Source organism: Eutrema salsugineum, unplaced genomic scaffold (assembly GCF_000478725.1).
Source record: "Eutrema salsugineum unplaced genomic scaffold, Eutsalg1_0 scaffold_2, whole genome shotgun sequence".
Taxonomy (NCBI): domain Eukaryota; kingdom Viridiplantae; phylum Streptophyta; class Magnoliopsida; order Brassicales; family Brassicaceae; genus Eutrema; species Eutrema salsugineum.
In genome coordinates, this window is record NW_006256829.1 from 1,438,025 (window position 1) to 1,451,585 (window position 13,561).

General features: G+C 36.5%; 4 protein-coding genes across 7 annotated transcripts; all 4 read right to left on the reverse strand.

Annotated features, from left to right (window-relative positions):
* Positions 1-697: 697 nt before the first annotated feature.
* Positions 698-4,766, reverse strand: LOC18018665 (alpha-L-arabinofuranosidase 2). The gene is made up of 18 exons (XM_006398897.2): positions 4,704-4,766; positions 4,210-4,412; positions 3,998-4,052; positions 3,696-3,910; positions 3,488-3,609; positions 3,257-3,410; positions 3,071-3,140; positions 2,839-2,984; positions 2,679-2,724; positions 2,546-2,598; positions 2,295-2,439; positions 2,071-2,189; positions 1,894-1,965; positions 1,697-1,800; positions 1,547-1,603; positions 1,253-1,442; positions 1,006-1,152; positions 698-894 (listed from the first exon to the last, which is right to left on the reverse strand). Exons 2-18 carry the CDS (start codon positions 4,402-4,404, stop codon positions 739-741), a joined length of 2,046 nt encoding a protein of 681 aa, XP_006398960.2. The 5' UTR covers positions 4,405-4,412; positions 4,704-4,766; the 3' UTR covers positions 698-738.
* A 1,658-nt stretch (positions 4,767-6,424) lies between these two features.
* On the reverse strand, positions 6,425-7,137 carry LOC18018666 (multicystatin). The gene is made up of 3 exons (XM_024156244.1): positions 7,100-7,137; positions 6,805-6,997; positions 6,425-6,720 (listed from the first exon to the last, which is right to left on the reverse strand). Exons 1-3 carry the CDS (start codon positions 7,135-7,137, stop codon positions 6,535-6,537), a joined length of 417 nt encoding a protein of 138 aa, XP_024012012.1. The 3' UTR covers positions 6,425-6,534.
* Positions 7,138-7,569: 432 nt separating this feature from the next.
* On the reverse strand, positions 7,570-9,269 carry LOC18018070 (probable protein S-acyltransferase 3). The gene is made up of 5 exons (XM_006398899.1): positions 9,132-9,269; positions 8,791-8,970; positions 8,385-8,696; positions 8,073-8,294; positions 7,570-7,965 (listed from the first exon to the last, which is right to left on the reverse strand). The coding sequence occupies exons 1-5, from the start codon at positions 9,267-9,269 to the stop codon at positions 7,570-7,572; spliced, it is 1,248 nt and encodes a 415-aa protein (XP_006398962.1).
* A 1,872-nt stretch (positions 9,270-11,141) lies between these two features.
* LOC18018072 (ubiquitin-conjugating enzyme E2 22) lies at positions 11,142-13,430 on the reverse strand. Of its 4 annotated transcripts, none has more exons than XM_024156801.1 (8): positions 13,275-13,406; positions 12,758-12,850; positions 12,616-12,670; positions 12,328-12,472; positions 12,156-12,233; positions 11,947-12,059; positions 11,762-11,865; positions 11,142-11,643 (listed from the first exon to the last, which is right to left on the reverse strand). In XM_024156801.1, the coding sequence occupies exons 3-8, from the start codon at positions 12,616-12,618 to the stop codon at positions 11,319-11,321; spliced, it is 768 nt and encodes a 255-aa protein (XP_024012569.1). In that variant the 5' UTR covers positions 12,619-12,670; positions 12,758-12,850; positions 13,275-13,406; the 3' UTR covers positions 11,142-11,318. The 4 variants fall into 4 exon arrangements, with proteins under 4 accessions (XP_024012569.1, XP_024012568.1, XP_006398966.1 ...); XM_024156800.1 differs by having other exon boundaries at positions 12,616-12,722; positions 12,810-12,850; positions 13,275-13,405; XM_006398903.2 differs by lacking the exon at positions 12,758-12,850 and having other exon boundaries at positions 12,616-12,722; positions 13,275-13,430.
* Between the last annotated feature and the right edge of the window lie 131 nt (positions 13,431-13,561).

Sequence of the window (13,561 nt, forward strand, 5' to 3'; positions counted from 1 at the left end):
TGCTAATATTTAAAATTAATAGTTTTCATATAGCTTAGTCTTGGTTACAAATGGTTTATCACAAACCTCAGCTTCGACGAAAGCCACTAATCCAATAATTATTAATTATTAGAATAACCAATAACATAATTGTTTATAATATTATATAGCCCACCAAACTATATATATATATATATATATCTAAAAAATAAATTAATATTTTGTCGTCAAAAGAAAAAAGAAAAAAATTCAATATTTCTTAATCATTCATTTGAATGGAAACAGTGTAAAGACAAGGATTTATCTATTTCAAAATCTGTTGTAATAGTATTATTATACTTATTCAGAAATATCCCTTTACACGAATATTATATTAATTAACCAGAAAAGACTTCGAGTTCCGATACTCGTAGAAATGAATGAAATTTCTGTCATTAATGGCCAACCTCTAAATCCAAATTTGTCCCCAAATAGTCTTTTTTTAATGAGCTTCCAAGGTTTATGTATATTGGTGGATGCTAAATTGTTTATTAGTCTTGTCTTGCATATCAAGTTATTCGAAGGTAAAAAAGTCATTTTGATCACAAAAAAAAATGCAAAATTGGTTAGCATTCTTATATCCTTTCTTTTCTTAATTTATTGGTTATCATCTTTATCATTCACGATCATATTGTCACTTGCACCCTTTTTAAAAAAACAGTATTTTTATTGCCAATTAACGACGTAAGACATAAAGTCAGCTACATGCTATATATCTCTTCATATAGTTGAAATTTTCTGGTAGGAATCAGATAGTGGCATCTTGATATTTGCAGATTCTTTCAACAAATCAAAGGATGAGAATGAGTTCGGCGGGAGAACAACCATCAGGTCCTCCTCCTCAGGCATCTCCAGCCAGCTTTCTTGCGGCACAATCTTCAGAAAAGGAACAGATTAAAAAAAAAATGACTTACCAAACGCTTTTCAAGATTCACCAGAAGAAGAATTAGTATAACTAATGTGTGAATGATTCTTCATCCGTTTTACCATCTTAGGGTTCGAGAAGGAATTCTCATCCATCACATTGGCAGATGTAAGTACTTTCTTCTTGGATCCATAAAGTTTTGTGATGCTCGAGTCCAATCCGGTCACCGATACCTTGAGATTCACTGATTTCTTTCCAATGTTTACAGCCTGCCATATATATATGGATCAACCCAAAACATTCATATTTGGTCAGAAGAAGAACTCATATCTGTCGATATGTGAGTGGGTGAAAAAAAGAAAGCAAAACCTTAATCTGTATGTAATCTAAGCCATTGGTTTGGAAGGATATGGCAGATGCTTGGACGTAAGAAGAATTTCCGATGAGTGTTGAGTTGAGAAGTGTTGCTCCACTTGACTCTTTGAAGAACTGTTGGACCCAATAGCTAGGAGTTCCATACAAATGAGAGGAATTGAATACTATTGCATCTGGAATCCACCTGATGAGAACAAAGTAACGGCTTGATTGTGAATGATAAGACGAAGGGAAAATGGAAAATGTAACTAATTAAAGTTTGAGAGAGAGAGAGAGAGAGAGAGATACCTTCTGTCGTTTGTGTTGACGAAGAGAGGTGCATAACTAGCCATTCCTACAACGTCACTGCAACATAACAAGGCAGAAACTGATGAAACTTTTGCTCTGTGGCTGTCCAAACCCGAGAAGACAGAACAAGATTCTTAACGAGAAAATAACCTGTTCTTTTCCAAACCAAGGAGAAAGCCTGCTTCCCCAAGAGCGGCTAGAAGGTTTCCATTATTAGCATCTGTTTTGTTTACAGCATATTCACTAACAAAAGCCTGCGCATGTGATCCAAAAACGTTTGAGGCGTATTCATGAGAAGAAGATACAAGGCAAAGATGCGGTTTTTGAAGTATATTCTATCATCGAACCTTTGGACCATTGCGAGATGCACTGTCAAATTTATGGGACATGGAAAACAACTCCATGGCAAGAGGGTAAATCTGGAACAAATTAAAGAAGATCCTTAATCTTTCATAAATCAATGAAATTCATAAACACAGTTAATTTTGATCCAATCTTTAACGTTTTTTTTTGTATGTTTTTACGTGATACTCATAGTAATCAGCAGGGTGATCTAGCGGTTGAGAAGATCCATCGCAGTTGGAGATGATTTTGATGTCTGGATAGGAATTTTTGATAGCCTTATAGAACTCAAGGTAGTTTCCTGAAAACAAAATTGTGTATCTAATTTAGTATAATCAAAGCGATCCTTTAGTTTTCTTCTAATTTAAAAATGGTTACTAAATGTCATAGAGAGAAATGTGAAAACCTCTGTAGTAAGTCTTTCCACAATCCTCATTCCCAATAGCAACATATTTCAGCTCAAAAGGCTCTGCATGTCCCATTGCAGCTCGAACCGATCCCCATGTTGAATTAGAATCACCACGAGCAAACTCAATACCATCCAGCGCTTCCTGAAACCCCAAAACAAAAGCATATTTTTAGTTTTGTCTCTGCCTCAGTAATGAACCACTCTCACTCTCTATAGCTAAAACAGAGAGGTTCCATGAGAATACATACTTGAACAAAGGGCATGACACTTTCTGTTTCAACTTGGTCAATGTGACTGATTCCTGCAACAGTTACACAGCGGTAAATAAATACATGTAATGAAAACAAAAGTCTTATTAAGATATAAAAGCTTAACAATTACCATTATTAACCACCCATATTGGGGCAGCACCGATATCTTCAGCCAACTGCAAGAATATTTGTTTTGATGTTTGAAAACATGAGCTTAAGGGATTATTTTAACACTTAAATTAAGGTTACAGATCGAAGGATATACGGAAAAAATTAAGACAATATCTTACTTGAAAGAACTCAAAGTGGCCAAGGGCATCATCAGTCCAGTACTTCCAAACGTCACCAAAATGGCCAGGTCTCTCTTCCCAAGGTCCTACGGTTTCTTTCCAGCGGAAGGCGTTGCCTAACCAATCACCCTCAACAAAGCAACCACCTAACTCCCAAAAAACAAAAGACTAATAAGTCATATTTTACAAAGATAAGATGAAGTGAAATGGTATTTTGCTCTTTAGAACTTACCCGGGAAACGGATGAATCGGGGTTTTAGATCAACCATCATTTGCAAAAGATCATTTCTGAAACCATGTCCCTGTGACCAACCAAGAAAAACCAAAATATGTAATATTTTTTTTTTCCGGGCTAATTACTTCTCTGTTTAGATTTACTCTACTACATACAGGCCTTTTCTCAAAGAAGTAAACGAACCTTGTAAGTATCCACAGGCATGGCTGAGACTTGATCAAACCAAACTGAACCCTTTTTGGTAGTTGTCAACTGAAGTCTTGCACCATTATCTGTTCCATTTGCCTCCAAAAGCATTTCCTTTCTAGTCCAGTTTGAAACATCAGAAGCCATAGCTCTGCAAGAAGTCAATAAACAAATGACTGAATAAAAACAGAAAGTATTCAGGAGAATGTGAAAATTTTGATCTCTAACATGATCTTTTCTGAAGCAAGAGTCACTAATCCATTCGAGCTTGTCAATGACACAGACAGATCAATGTCCCCTGTCGAACGCAGATAAAGCACCACTTTGTATTTCTTCCCTTCTTCAATGTTCTAAATGGAAAAGATAGAGAAATGAGTAAAAAACATTTAATCCCATTAACATCAACGGAAACTGAGAGAGAGTATGGAAAATGCACCATGCCCCAGTAACCAGGGTTATAAACCCCGACTCCTTCTGATAGACAACCATTGCTACTAGCATTGCTGCCACAAAACACATCCATTCTAAGTGCAATTTTGTTGCGCTCAAAACATGAAGAACGGTCTGTAACTACAGAAATGGATGATTCATCTCCAATAATGGACCAAGGCCAGATATTGGAAGGAATGTTTTGTCCACCAGCTTCAAAACCTGCAACCAAGAGTTCTTTTCATTATCGCAATTCTATATTTTCTGAAAATACTTTACTATCAAATTAAGTTAAATGCCAAACAAAACCTCTGTTGCTAACAAGTTCAGCCCACAGTCCACCTGCTCCAGCATGATTGATTTCCTGTCAATAATTGCATCAGAATTCAGTTTTTTTCAAGAGCTAATTAGGACAAGAAAATAAGGGTAAGTCCAAGATTTACTTGAATATAAATTTCGATAGAGTTTTGGTGGCAACATAAAAGAATGTATAGAAAATTCAGGATGAAGCTGTGCAAAACCTCGAAGAAAATCCCGAAAAAGGTTTCAGGAATGGGTCGTCCTGTGGCATTAGAAGCATCTACTTGCAGTGTCACATTCGGTTTTGTGGCATATTCTCGAGAATCAACAACACAAAGGCTTTGGTAGACAGAACAAGAGCCAAGGAGAAATAAAAGTATGCAAACACTTCTGAGAAACTTCCAAGAACACTCCATGTCCAAACCTGATCAAAGCAAAGATTTTGCAGAGTTAATTTATAGGAAAAGAAAATCATTATTTACGTCCAATCAAAGTATCAAACACAAGACTATCAGACACATTATCACAAATGTGTTCAGAAAGAAGGTTTGTTCATTTTCAAAGGTTCTTTCAATGCACAGTTAAGAAATAAAAATCCTGACAGAGAAAACGAAAACAACAGAGCAGAGTAACGGTTTACTGCAGAAAAATTTATGTGGATCGATTATGTAAGCAGCAAAGATTAAACGTGGAATAAAATCAACTATGAACGTACCGTTGATTGAAGAAAGGCACGAAATGTATAGAAAATAGAGAGAGATAGTACTCAGATAGAAGTGAAACGAGGATTACAAGTAATTATTATTATTACGATGTGTTGTTTCTTTCCTTGCTTTATAAGCAAAATCGGCAAAAGACTTTTACTTTCACGTCTCCTTTAATTTCCTTATTTTCATGCAAGAGTGGAAGTTGGAGTGATGACTAGTGAAATTGAAATCCTCGTCCATTTTGTGTTCTTTTCTCTTATTTGGTTCATTTTTCAATAATTTATTTAATTTTAATCATATTGAACGATTTCTATCCCATAAACAAACGGAAAAAAGCATTGGAAACTTGCTCATTATTAATGATATGGGTATCTTCTTTTCAAAACTGTGAATTTGGTCACTAATTTCAACAAACTCATTTCTATATTAGATACGACTACAAAAATCAAGTTCAGGCAGTGGGCTTAGGGCTTAGAGTAGCATTTGAAGATTGGTCACTACTGGTGTTCAAGTCACATGTGCACAGTAGACTCGTATACTTTTAACCAACTCCTTAAATATTCTTAAGGCGGTTTCATGGCCTTATTTATTATCATTTTTTTATAAAAAGAAATACCTTTCAAAGGGTAAGGATGAGATTACACTCACACCTTTCATGATAAAATGTTTCTGCATTGACGATTTTGTTTTCAAATGATATGTTATTTAGGAATATATTTTGTTATGCAGACTAACATGTTTGCTCCCATGATCATATTCAAAAAATAATTGATAACGGATTAGTATGAGATCATATTCATTTTCCATGAGATCCCATTTCATTTGTTTGTAACTTTTATTGAACTTCAAGTTGTCTTGCTTTGGAAGTTTTAGAGTAATGCAGGAGCTATATGCTATTGAACATGTTAGAAGCAACATGATGATATCACTGACTATGATGGTGTTATCTCACTCTGTCTCACTTCTTGAACCTAAAGTGTTTTGTTTCGTTTTAAAATGCTTATAACATTTATTTGCAAATGGTTTTGTTGAATAATCTTGGATATTTATGGGTCTACATGCAGTCTTAGTGTTTGGTTTCAACACAACGCAAGTGAACATTATTGGCTGGTAAGTAGTTGTGTAGCTTGAAATGCTATTATACTAATATATGTAGTGGTTTTCTATTGTAGATTTGATGGAAGTTTTGACATTTCAGATTGCATATTACTTGTACTGCGAAAGATGAGTTCGTTTTTGGTGAGAATATCTCAAGTTTGGTATCTAGGACCAATTCGATCTTACACTAATTTTGCACCAAGATTATCATGTGGCGTGTGTGAATCTGTTTATTTTTGTATGTATTCAGCATTCAAGTCAAGTACTATAATAACATTGTTTACTTTGGATATCTGCAGGAATTTCCTGCTGATTTTAAACATAATCACAAAAATTGGTACAACATGCTAAGCGCTGCCATGAATCAAGGAAAATTAAGTAAGCATGATGAATACTGTATAATCAAATATACATGTATAAACAACTCTTGCCAACTGCGGTATAAATAAATACTCGGATGAATACCAAAATATGGACTAAGGGACTGATCATAATAAAAAAATTTGGTTTGTCTAAGGAGTATTAGAGTTGAACTCTCACTTCAACACTTGATAAACAATATTACGGCAAAAGTAAAAAAACAAGACCTAAACAATAGATTCCAGCCAGATAAAACTTATAACTAGCCATAAGTTGTATGCAGCAGCAGGCTACATAGAATGATAAGGTTGATCACAAACTAAGTTAATATAAATATACTGAGACAATGTAAATCTGGGCTTAATTGATACCTCTTTAGACTCAACAAGATGGTTTAGGCCTGCAGGAGCATACTTCGATATAACAGCCGTACAGAACCACTGCCTGATAAAGTTTGGTCTGATTACCATCTGAAAGATCATTGGCTTCGAATGTGATGTAGAGTGTGATTCCAGCAGATGGGTGAAAATTTGCTCTCAAAACCTTGACATATTCCAGACTTGTATCCTACCACAACCATAATTAACCACTATAAAAAAATCATAACGAGATTCATTAACAAACAAGAGCAAAAAAAAAGAAATTACAAACCGTCTTTTCCTTGTAGTAGGCGATAGCCATCCCGCACAACCTGTCGAGCCAACCTCGGTTGGTGTCAGGCTCACTAAACAGGCAACTGTCGTCCAGATCCACAGCTGCGGCACCGAATGTGTGATGGAGTTTCGTGAAGTCGACGTCAAAACCCTGGAAAATCACGCACGGAGAAAGAGATAAAATCAAATTCCTTTTTGAAACAAAAAACAAGAAACACCAAATATAAACCATAAAATCAAATTCCTTTTTTAATGCAAAAACAAGAGGGTCAATTTCAAGAGAGAGCACAAACCTCGCCCCACACTTCATCAAACAGTTGAAGATCTTCATCGGTCGCATCGTCCTCCGAGTAAGGTTTCTCCCTTAAGGGCTCCTCTAATTTCAATTTCGGACGCTTAGGGCACGGAGGCTCCGATCTTCGCTGAAACGGGGATGATTACAAACCCTAGTATCTGGAAACTCTCTCGTTTTTTTTCTTAAAGTGATCTATAGATATAGTGCATTGTAGTAGTTTTTTTTTTTTTTACATTTTAACTATTTGTTAAATTAAAAATTAACCTGAAAATGAAAAAATTTACACTCCATTTTTTTTTCTTTTCTATGTTCAGTCAATTGTTGAGTAATCTTGGATAGAACATTCGACACATCAATCTCTGGAACAGTCGTATGTAAGTCTAGCTATGCACATGTTTCATATACCAGAACGTTCTGGACAATATAGACAAAGATGATACAACAACATTGAGCGATTCTTCATTGCAATTACTTGGGCAGGTCTAGCTGTGTTGAGAAGAATGAAGGATCATGCTCAGACGCATCCTCTGTCGCCGTCTTGCTTGTGTCGTACTCATGGCTGCAGCTAATGTCATTGATGATATCTAGGTTTCGTGTCGGCAAAGGAAGCTTCTTCGGGCTCTCCCTTTTAGTGAGTTTCCCTCCCATTTCTGCATCATATCTCACGGAGGAGCTATACTCCGATTGATACTCGGATCCGTTAGATGCTATTGTCATGTCATCTTCTTCAGGGACCATTGCTCTGAGATCTAGTTGCGAAGGTGGGATCTTGGCGAAAAACACCTCTTTAACGTTCTTCAGTAACCCTCTCTTGTAAGGATTTTCTTTCCTATCACAGCGGTACCGGAAATTCTCATATGTTGTCTGCAAAAAACAGAGAACAACACAAGAAAAATTCTCAAGGCTAAGGCAAGATGGTAACAAGACTAAGGTATATATGTTCCTATATATGATAAAGGTTAGGACTTTACCTGATTTGTAGACATGAGATAGAAGTGGAAAATGGTAAGGCCACCGACGAACCAGACAGCTACAAAAGTATAGACGATAAGAATGACAGAGACTATATCATAAGACATTGTCCTCCATAGTTTCCCAGGCTGTCTGATTAGATTGATCCAGGAGAACACAAAGACATATATGCATAACAGTGTTGAAGTTGAGATGAAGCAGATGAAGAACGGGTAGTTTCGCTGCAAATTAATTATGTACACCAAAAATCATTTACTTGTAGTTTCAAGTTTGAGAAAGAAGAAGAAGAGTATGAGAATTAAAGAACTTACTCGGGCAATGCATTGTCCAACCCAAGGACAATGGTGATCAAAGCGTTGGACACAGTTGTTGCAGATGGAGCAATGCGATGCGCGTGGTGGACGGTAGAGAAAGCAAGTATCACAGAACTTGACTTTGATAGTGTAGCCGTTAACGAAAACGTCCTTGGTTCTTGGAATCTTGAGATGAGGAGTTTTGTTGTTGACCCATTCCATAGATTGTGTCAAGGAACTATCTGAACCATCTTCAAGATTCATTGATGCTTTATTCCTCGGGATGATTCCTGGATCCCTAGCTGATGTCAACAATAGAAACGTAAAATCCTGCATATATATCCGGATGCAAAGTTATCAGGCTTGATATGGAAGCAAGCAACTTTTCAGGGAGTAGCTAGGGATTTTCAAAAATGAGACAAACCAAGAGGGTGAGGATAAATCCTGAAGCCAGAACGGTGTAGTTGAAGAAAGGATCGCCTTTTCTGATCCATACGAGCATCCTTATACAGAATGTAAGCGCAGGAGCTCCAATCAAGAAGGACGTCAGGAACAGAGATGATACATCAGGACCAAAGATTAGTCTCCCACCACAACAAAATCTCTGATGCAACAAAAGCAAAATCAAACATCATATTCACATTCTGGTGGAACAACATATAATCTTGCGTTATATGCCCATTAAAACCAGAAGAACAATCATGATCTTAAGAGTTTTGTGGTGACCTTTGAAGAAAAGGAAGAAAGAATATATATATTTATTACATTGTTACCCTTCCAGGCTTTGTACAATCTGATTTGAGAAATGTAATTTGAAGTTGAAGCCGTCATGAGAATATGATCACCAGAGGGAGTACAATGAACCTGACTACTCTTCTTCTTGCTCATTCTCTCTCTCTGCATTTTCTGTTTTCCCACACATGAAGCCTATCTTCAAGAAAAATGGCTCCAGCGATTCTAAATTTTCAACTGGATTTTCACAAAATCTCAAATTTTTCTTTGGTATTTTCAAGTTTTTAACCAAATTAAAGAAATGAATTTGGGTTTAGGGGGCTTCTCTATCTTTTCTTTTTTCTCTTCTTGTTCTTTCTTTTATTATAATCCATTGCAAACCAATAATCCTCTGCAGTTTTGTTTCTCTCTCTCTCTCTAACAGATTTTTTTTGTCCTCTAATAGTTTCCAAGATTTTCGGTAATTAATAGATAAAGAAGAGGAAGTGCCGGAAGGATAAAAAAATATATTTTGATGTCTTTTTAATATGAACATTATTATCTAGGATGTTTAGCTTAAGATTTTGTTGTTGTTGGTTTTCTAAATTAAAATTTTGGATGTTGATATTTTGTCTTTGTAGCATAATAACTCTTAGTGAAGTTTTTTTTTTTTTTTGGTAAAACCCTTAAGGAAGCTTTTTTACCCGAAACTCTTTTCTCAAATAATAAGAATAAAACGTTTATGCTCTGTCTGCAAGGATCAGTGATGTAATTCATTAGAGTAGTCATGTTTTTATAGAAGTAGAATGATTACCCTTTTCCTTTTTCTTTTCTATGTTTTAATGTTTTTCTTTTCTATGTTGATTTCCTTTCAGATTGATTTACTCGTCGTAAAAATAAGGAAAACGAAAAAAAAAAAAGAAAAACTCTGCGAATAAAAATAAAAATAAAAATAAAAAAAAGGAGGAGCCTTTCTAAGAAAGTTAGGGTTACGGATCGTCTCTGTCTCTGGCCGATTTTTTTTCCGTTTCAACGATGCCTTCACCAAACGCTGAGAAAAGATCCGATCCTCCTTGCCCGAAGCGTCAGAAGATGGAGGAGACTGGCGATGAAAGCGATTCTGATGATTCCGAATGCGGCACGCCGGAGGAAATTCAACTCTTCTATGATGAGTAGGATAAGAGCCAGGTTCGTGGTGGTGGGTATTTTCAGTTTTTCTCTTTATTTCTCGAGTTTCAAAATTCTATAAATTGATTCTCTGAGAGAGATTTCCAGGGTTTTGAGATCGACTTCGCGAAACTTAGCTTCAGTTTCGAATGGAAACCATTGGATCTGGATGATAGCACAATGGTCGACGACCCTGAAACCAACAGAGATTTTATCGCCATGTTGGCGAACCTGGCTCTCACCCAGCACAACGCAGAAAGAGTTAGGATCTTTGTTTTTTTCTTTAAAGTATTTACATTTATTTTTGTTTTTCTTCGGAATGTGATTGGTTTGGTTTTGTTGTCTTCTTGGTGTGTGGTAGAATACAAGCCTTGAATTGGTAAAAGTTTTGAGAGCAAACTTTCACCCATCTGCTGGAGCCACTTTCTACATCTCATTTGAAGTCAAGGAGGATCCTTCAGAAGATGGTAATCAGACAAAACCCTATCGAGCAGTGGTTCGCTACTTGCCCAGAGATATGGAAGTAGTATCTTGCTTTCCTAAACCCACTTCTTGAACTCTTGAGAGAGGTTTCTAATAGCTCTTTCTGTCTCCTTTTTCCTTATGGATACATTTATTTGAAGACTCCCTTAAAAGAATGCCAAATTAATTATAGGAACAATCCTACCTAAATATTGTTAGCTTGCCGTAGCCTTGAAATCTTTCTTATCATGCGTCTGTTTATTAAAATATGATATGAAAGAAAATCCTTACAAAAGTGGGTTATTAAAGAAGTGGTGTTTCAATGGTGTATCATCTTTCTCTTTATTGTCTGGGGACATGCTGGAAATCTCTAAAGAATTATGGTAATTCAAGAGGTTTATGTCTTATCTAAGATGTCTAACATTTGTCGGGATGTCTTATCTAAGATTGTAGATTAGATTTACCAAAATGTTTAACATTCGACTTCATTGGCAAACATTATTATTTCCCAGAATGAGAAATCCTCAGACAACAACACAAGTAAAATAAAAAAAACCAACAATTCCGGTTCTAGGAACTTTGAGACACTGAGTGAGAGAGGAAGAAGCATCATCATAGTCTCTTCAAGCTTTTCTTTCTAGCGTCTACCTTCTTCTTGTCTGCCTGAACCTTGGCCAAACCGGCTTCCCTTTTCTGTGTCGTACTGACCACACTTGCAGAACCTGCAGTGGCCGCTGTGAGAGAAACGTTAGCCACTTGTTGGTCTTGGGCACTCGTTGTTGTTACTCTCTTGATGTCAGCCATTGAAGAGGGTATTGCAATAGCAGCACCAGGCGTCTCGTTGTTTGTCTGGCCAACATTTAGAGCCATCGTTGACTCTGAGATAGCTCCTGTCTTGAACTTGGGTTTTTGTTTAGCATGGATACCCGTGTAAAGCCTGCATACAAGTCCCCAGTAGATTTCAGCTTAAAAGTCATTCAATTTTTGGCCAAAATAAAAACAGAATAATCAGAGATTTTGACAACATATGAGGAGATCAAAAGTAGATGACTCACCGAGCATGCCTAGCATACTCTTCATAGTTCTCAAGTAGCATCTTGCCAGCCTGTTCATTTAATGCAGATTCTGGAAATGGCTCGATCAGTAGACACCTCACAACCTGTTAACATTTACAAACACACAAAAGCTCAGTCTCAAGTTTTGAGTAATCTGATCAAAGCATAAGGGTCAAGCATCTTACAGAGAGAACGTGTCTTAATCCAAGACTAGGGTTCCAATCTTTTTTAAGCGTATTAACACAGATTTCTCCATTAGAAGCAATATTGGGATGGAAGATCTTTGTCATGAAGTAGCCTACAATGGAAGAGACCAAGAAATTAGAAACCATTAGAAAGTCACATATCTTAGTGGTCCGTCTATTTACGTGACATGCATAAATTAGACACGTACCTTTAGGCGGCGAATGTGGGAAATCATGCGACAATGCCAACTTCATACGGAAAAGTCCATTCTCATAAGGAGTCCCAACTGTATGCAATTTGGAGCAGAAGAATAGCTTGCTTTATTACTCAATATTTGTAATCATTCAACAATGAAGTTGATAGGGAAAACAATTGTGCACCTGGTCCTTCGATATCAGCACATATTTGTGAGAAATCCTCGTCATTTACCACAACCTTGATGCCATCTGGAGGGGATTCATCAAGACTCTTCAGTTCCTTGGCGAGCTGCTTGATAACATTGGGTGGTAGGTTCTCATTACTTGCCTGAGCATTCAAAAAAACATCAAAGGAGACACAACTCAGAACAGGTAAACTCCAAAGGAATTCCTCGTAAGTTTCCAAGCAAGCACAATTCTACTTCTAAGCAGGAAATACAGAGCGAGAGAGGGAGAGAGAAAGATAATTACCATGGAGAATTATAAGTGCAAAAGGACCCTCCGCAGAAGTTCTTCTCCTGACACTCTTAGATAAACAAGTAGACAAGCCAATGTGATAAAAAGAATCGTTTTGCAATCTTCAAGAAACAACACAAAAACAAAAAGTTAATACTTGGCTTCCTTGACAGATTTGAGTCAAATAAGTTAATCCATTCAGTATTAACATTTCATCAACATGTCAAATTGGCAAGTCATGAATCCATTTCTGCACCAAAGAAACTGTTGAAAGTAAGGCCATTGAGCAAATCGATTAGAAAAAAGTGTAAACTTCGATCTCTTAAAGAAGGGTGAAGACACCACAATTCACTGAGAGAAAGCGAAATAAGTGAAAATCAGAGGGAAATAAGAACGAAAACGCATCCAAGAGGCAAGAAATGAGCCAGCGATTGAGGAATCAAAAGAAAACCCTAAAATCAAATAATTTGGGATCTCGCTTAATCGACTCTAGGGTTTCCAACAAAAACTCATAAGACCTAATTCAGGCTAAGATGTAAACAATACATCGCAGGACAAAGCAAAGAATCACATCCCTAGTCCAGCGTTTCCAAAAAAGAAACAGACTCGTTGAACAAGAAAGAGAAAGAAGAAGAAAAACGATGGATTTTGTTTTCATCAGAAATCAAGCGTACCTTTCCACGAAATTGAAAAACGCAGAGAGTGAGAAAAGGCGATCCCTTTCTCTCTACCTCTCGGAGAGTATTGATTCAAGTTGAAATCGAGAAGAGAAGAAGAGAAGTCGAGTTTCAATTATTGTAAATTTTAATTGGAGAGAAAGAGAGAGACAAATGTTTTATTAAAATAAATTAAAGGAGCGTATCAAAAAAACAAAAAGAAATAAAGGAAAAAGAAATAAATTTTGGGGGTACTTTCGTAAATTTTTCTCTCCAGCCTGGAATTGACCGTTAGGATGTCTTAC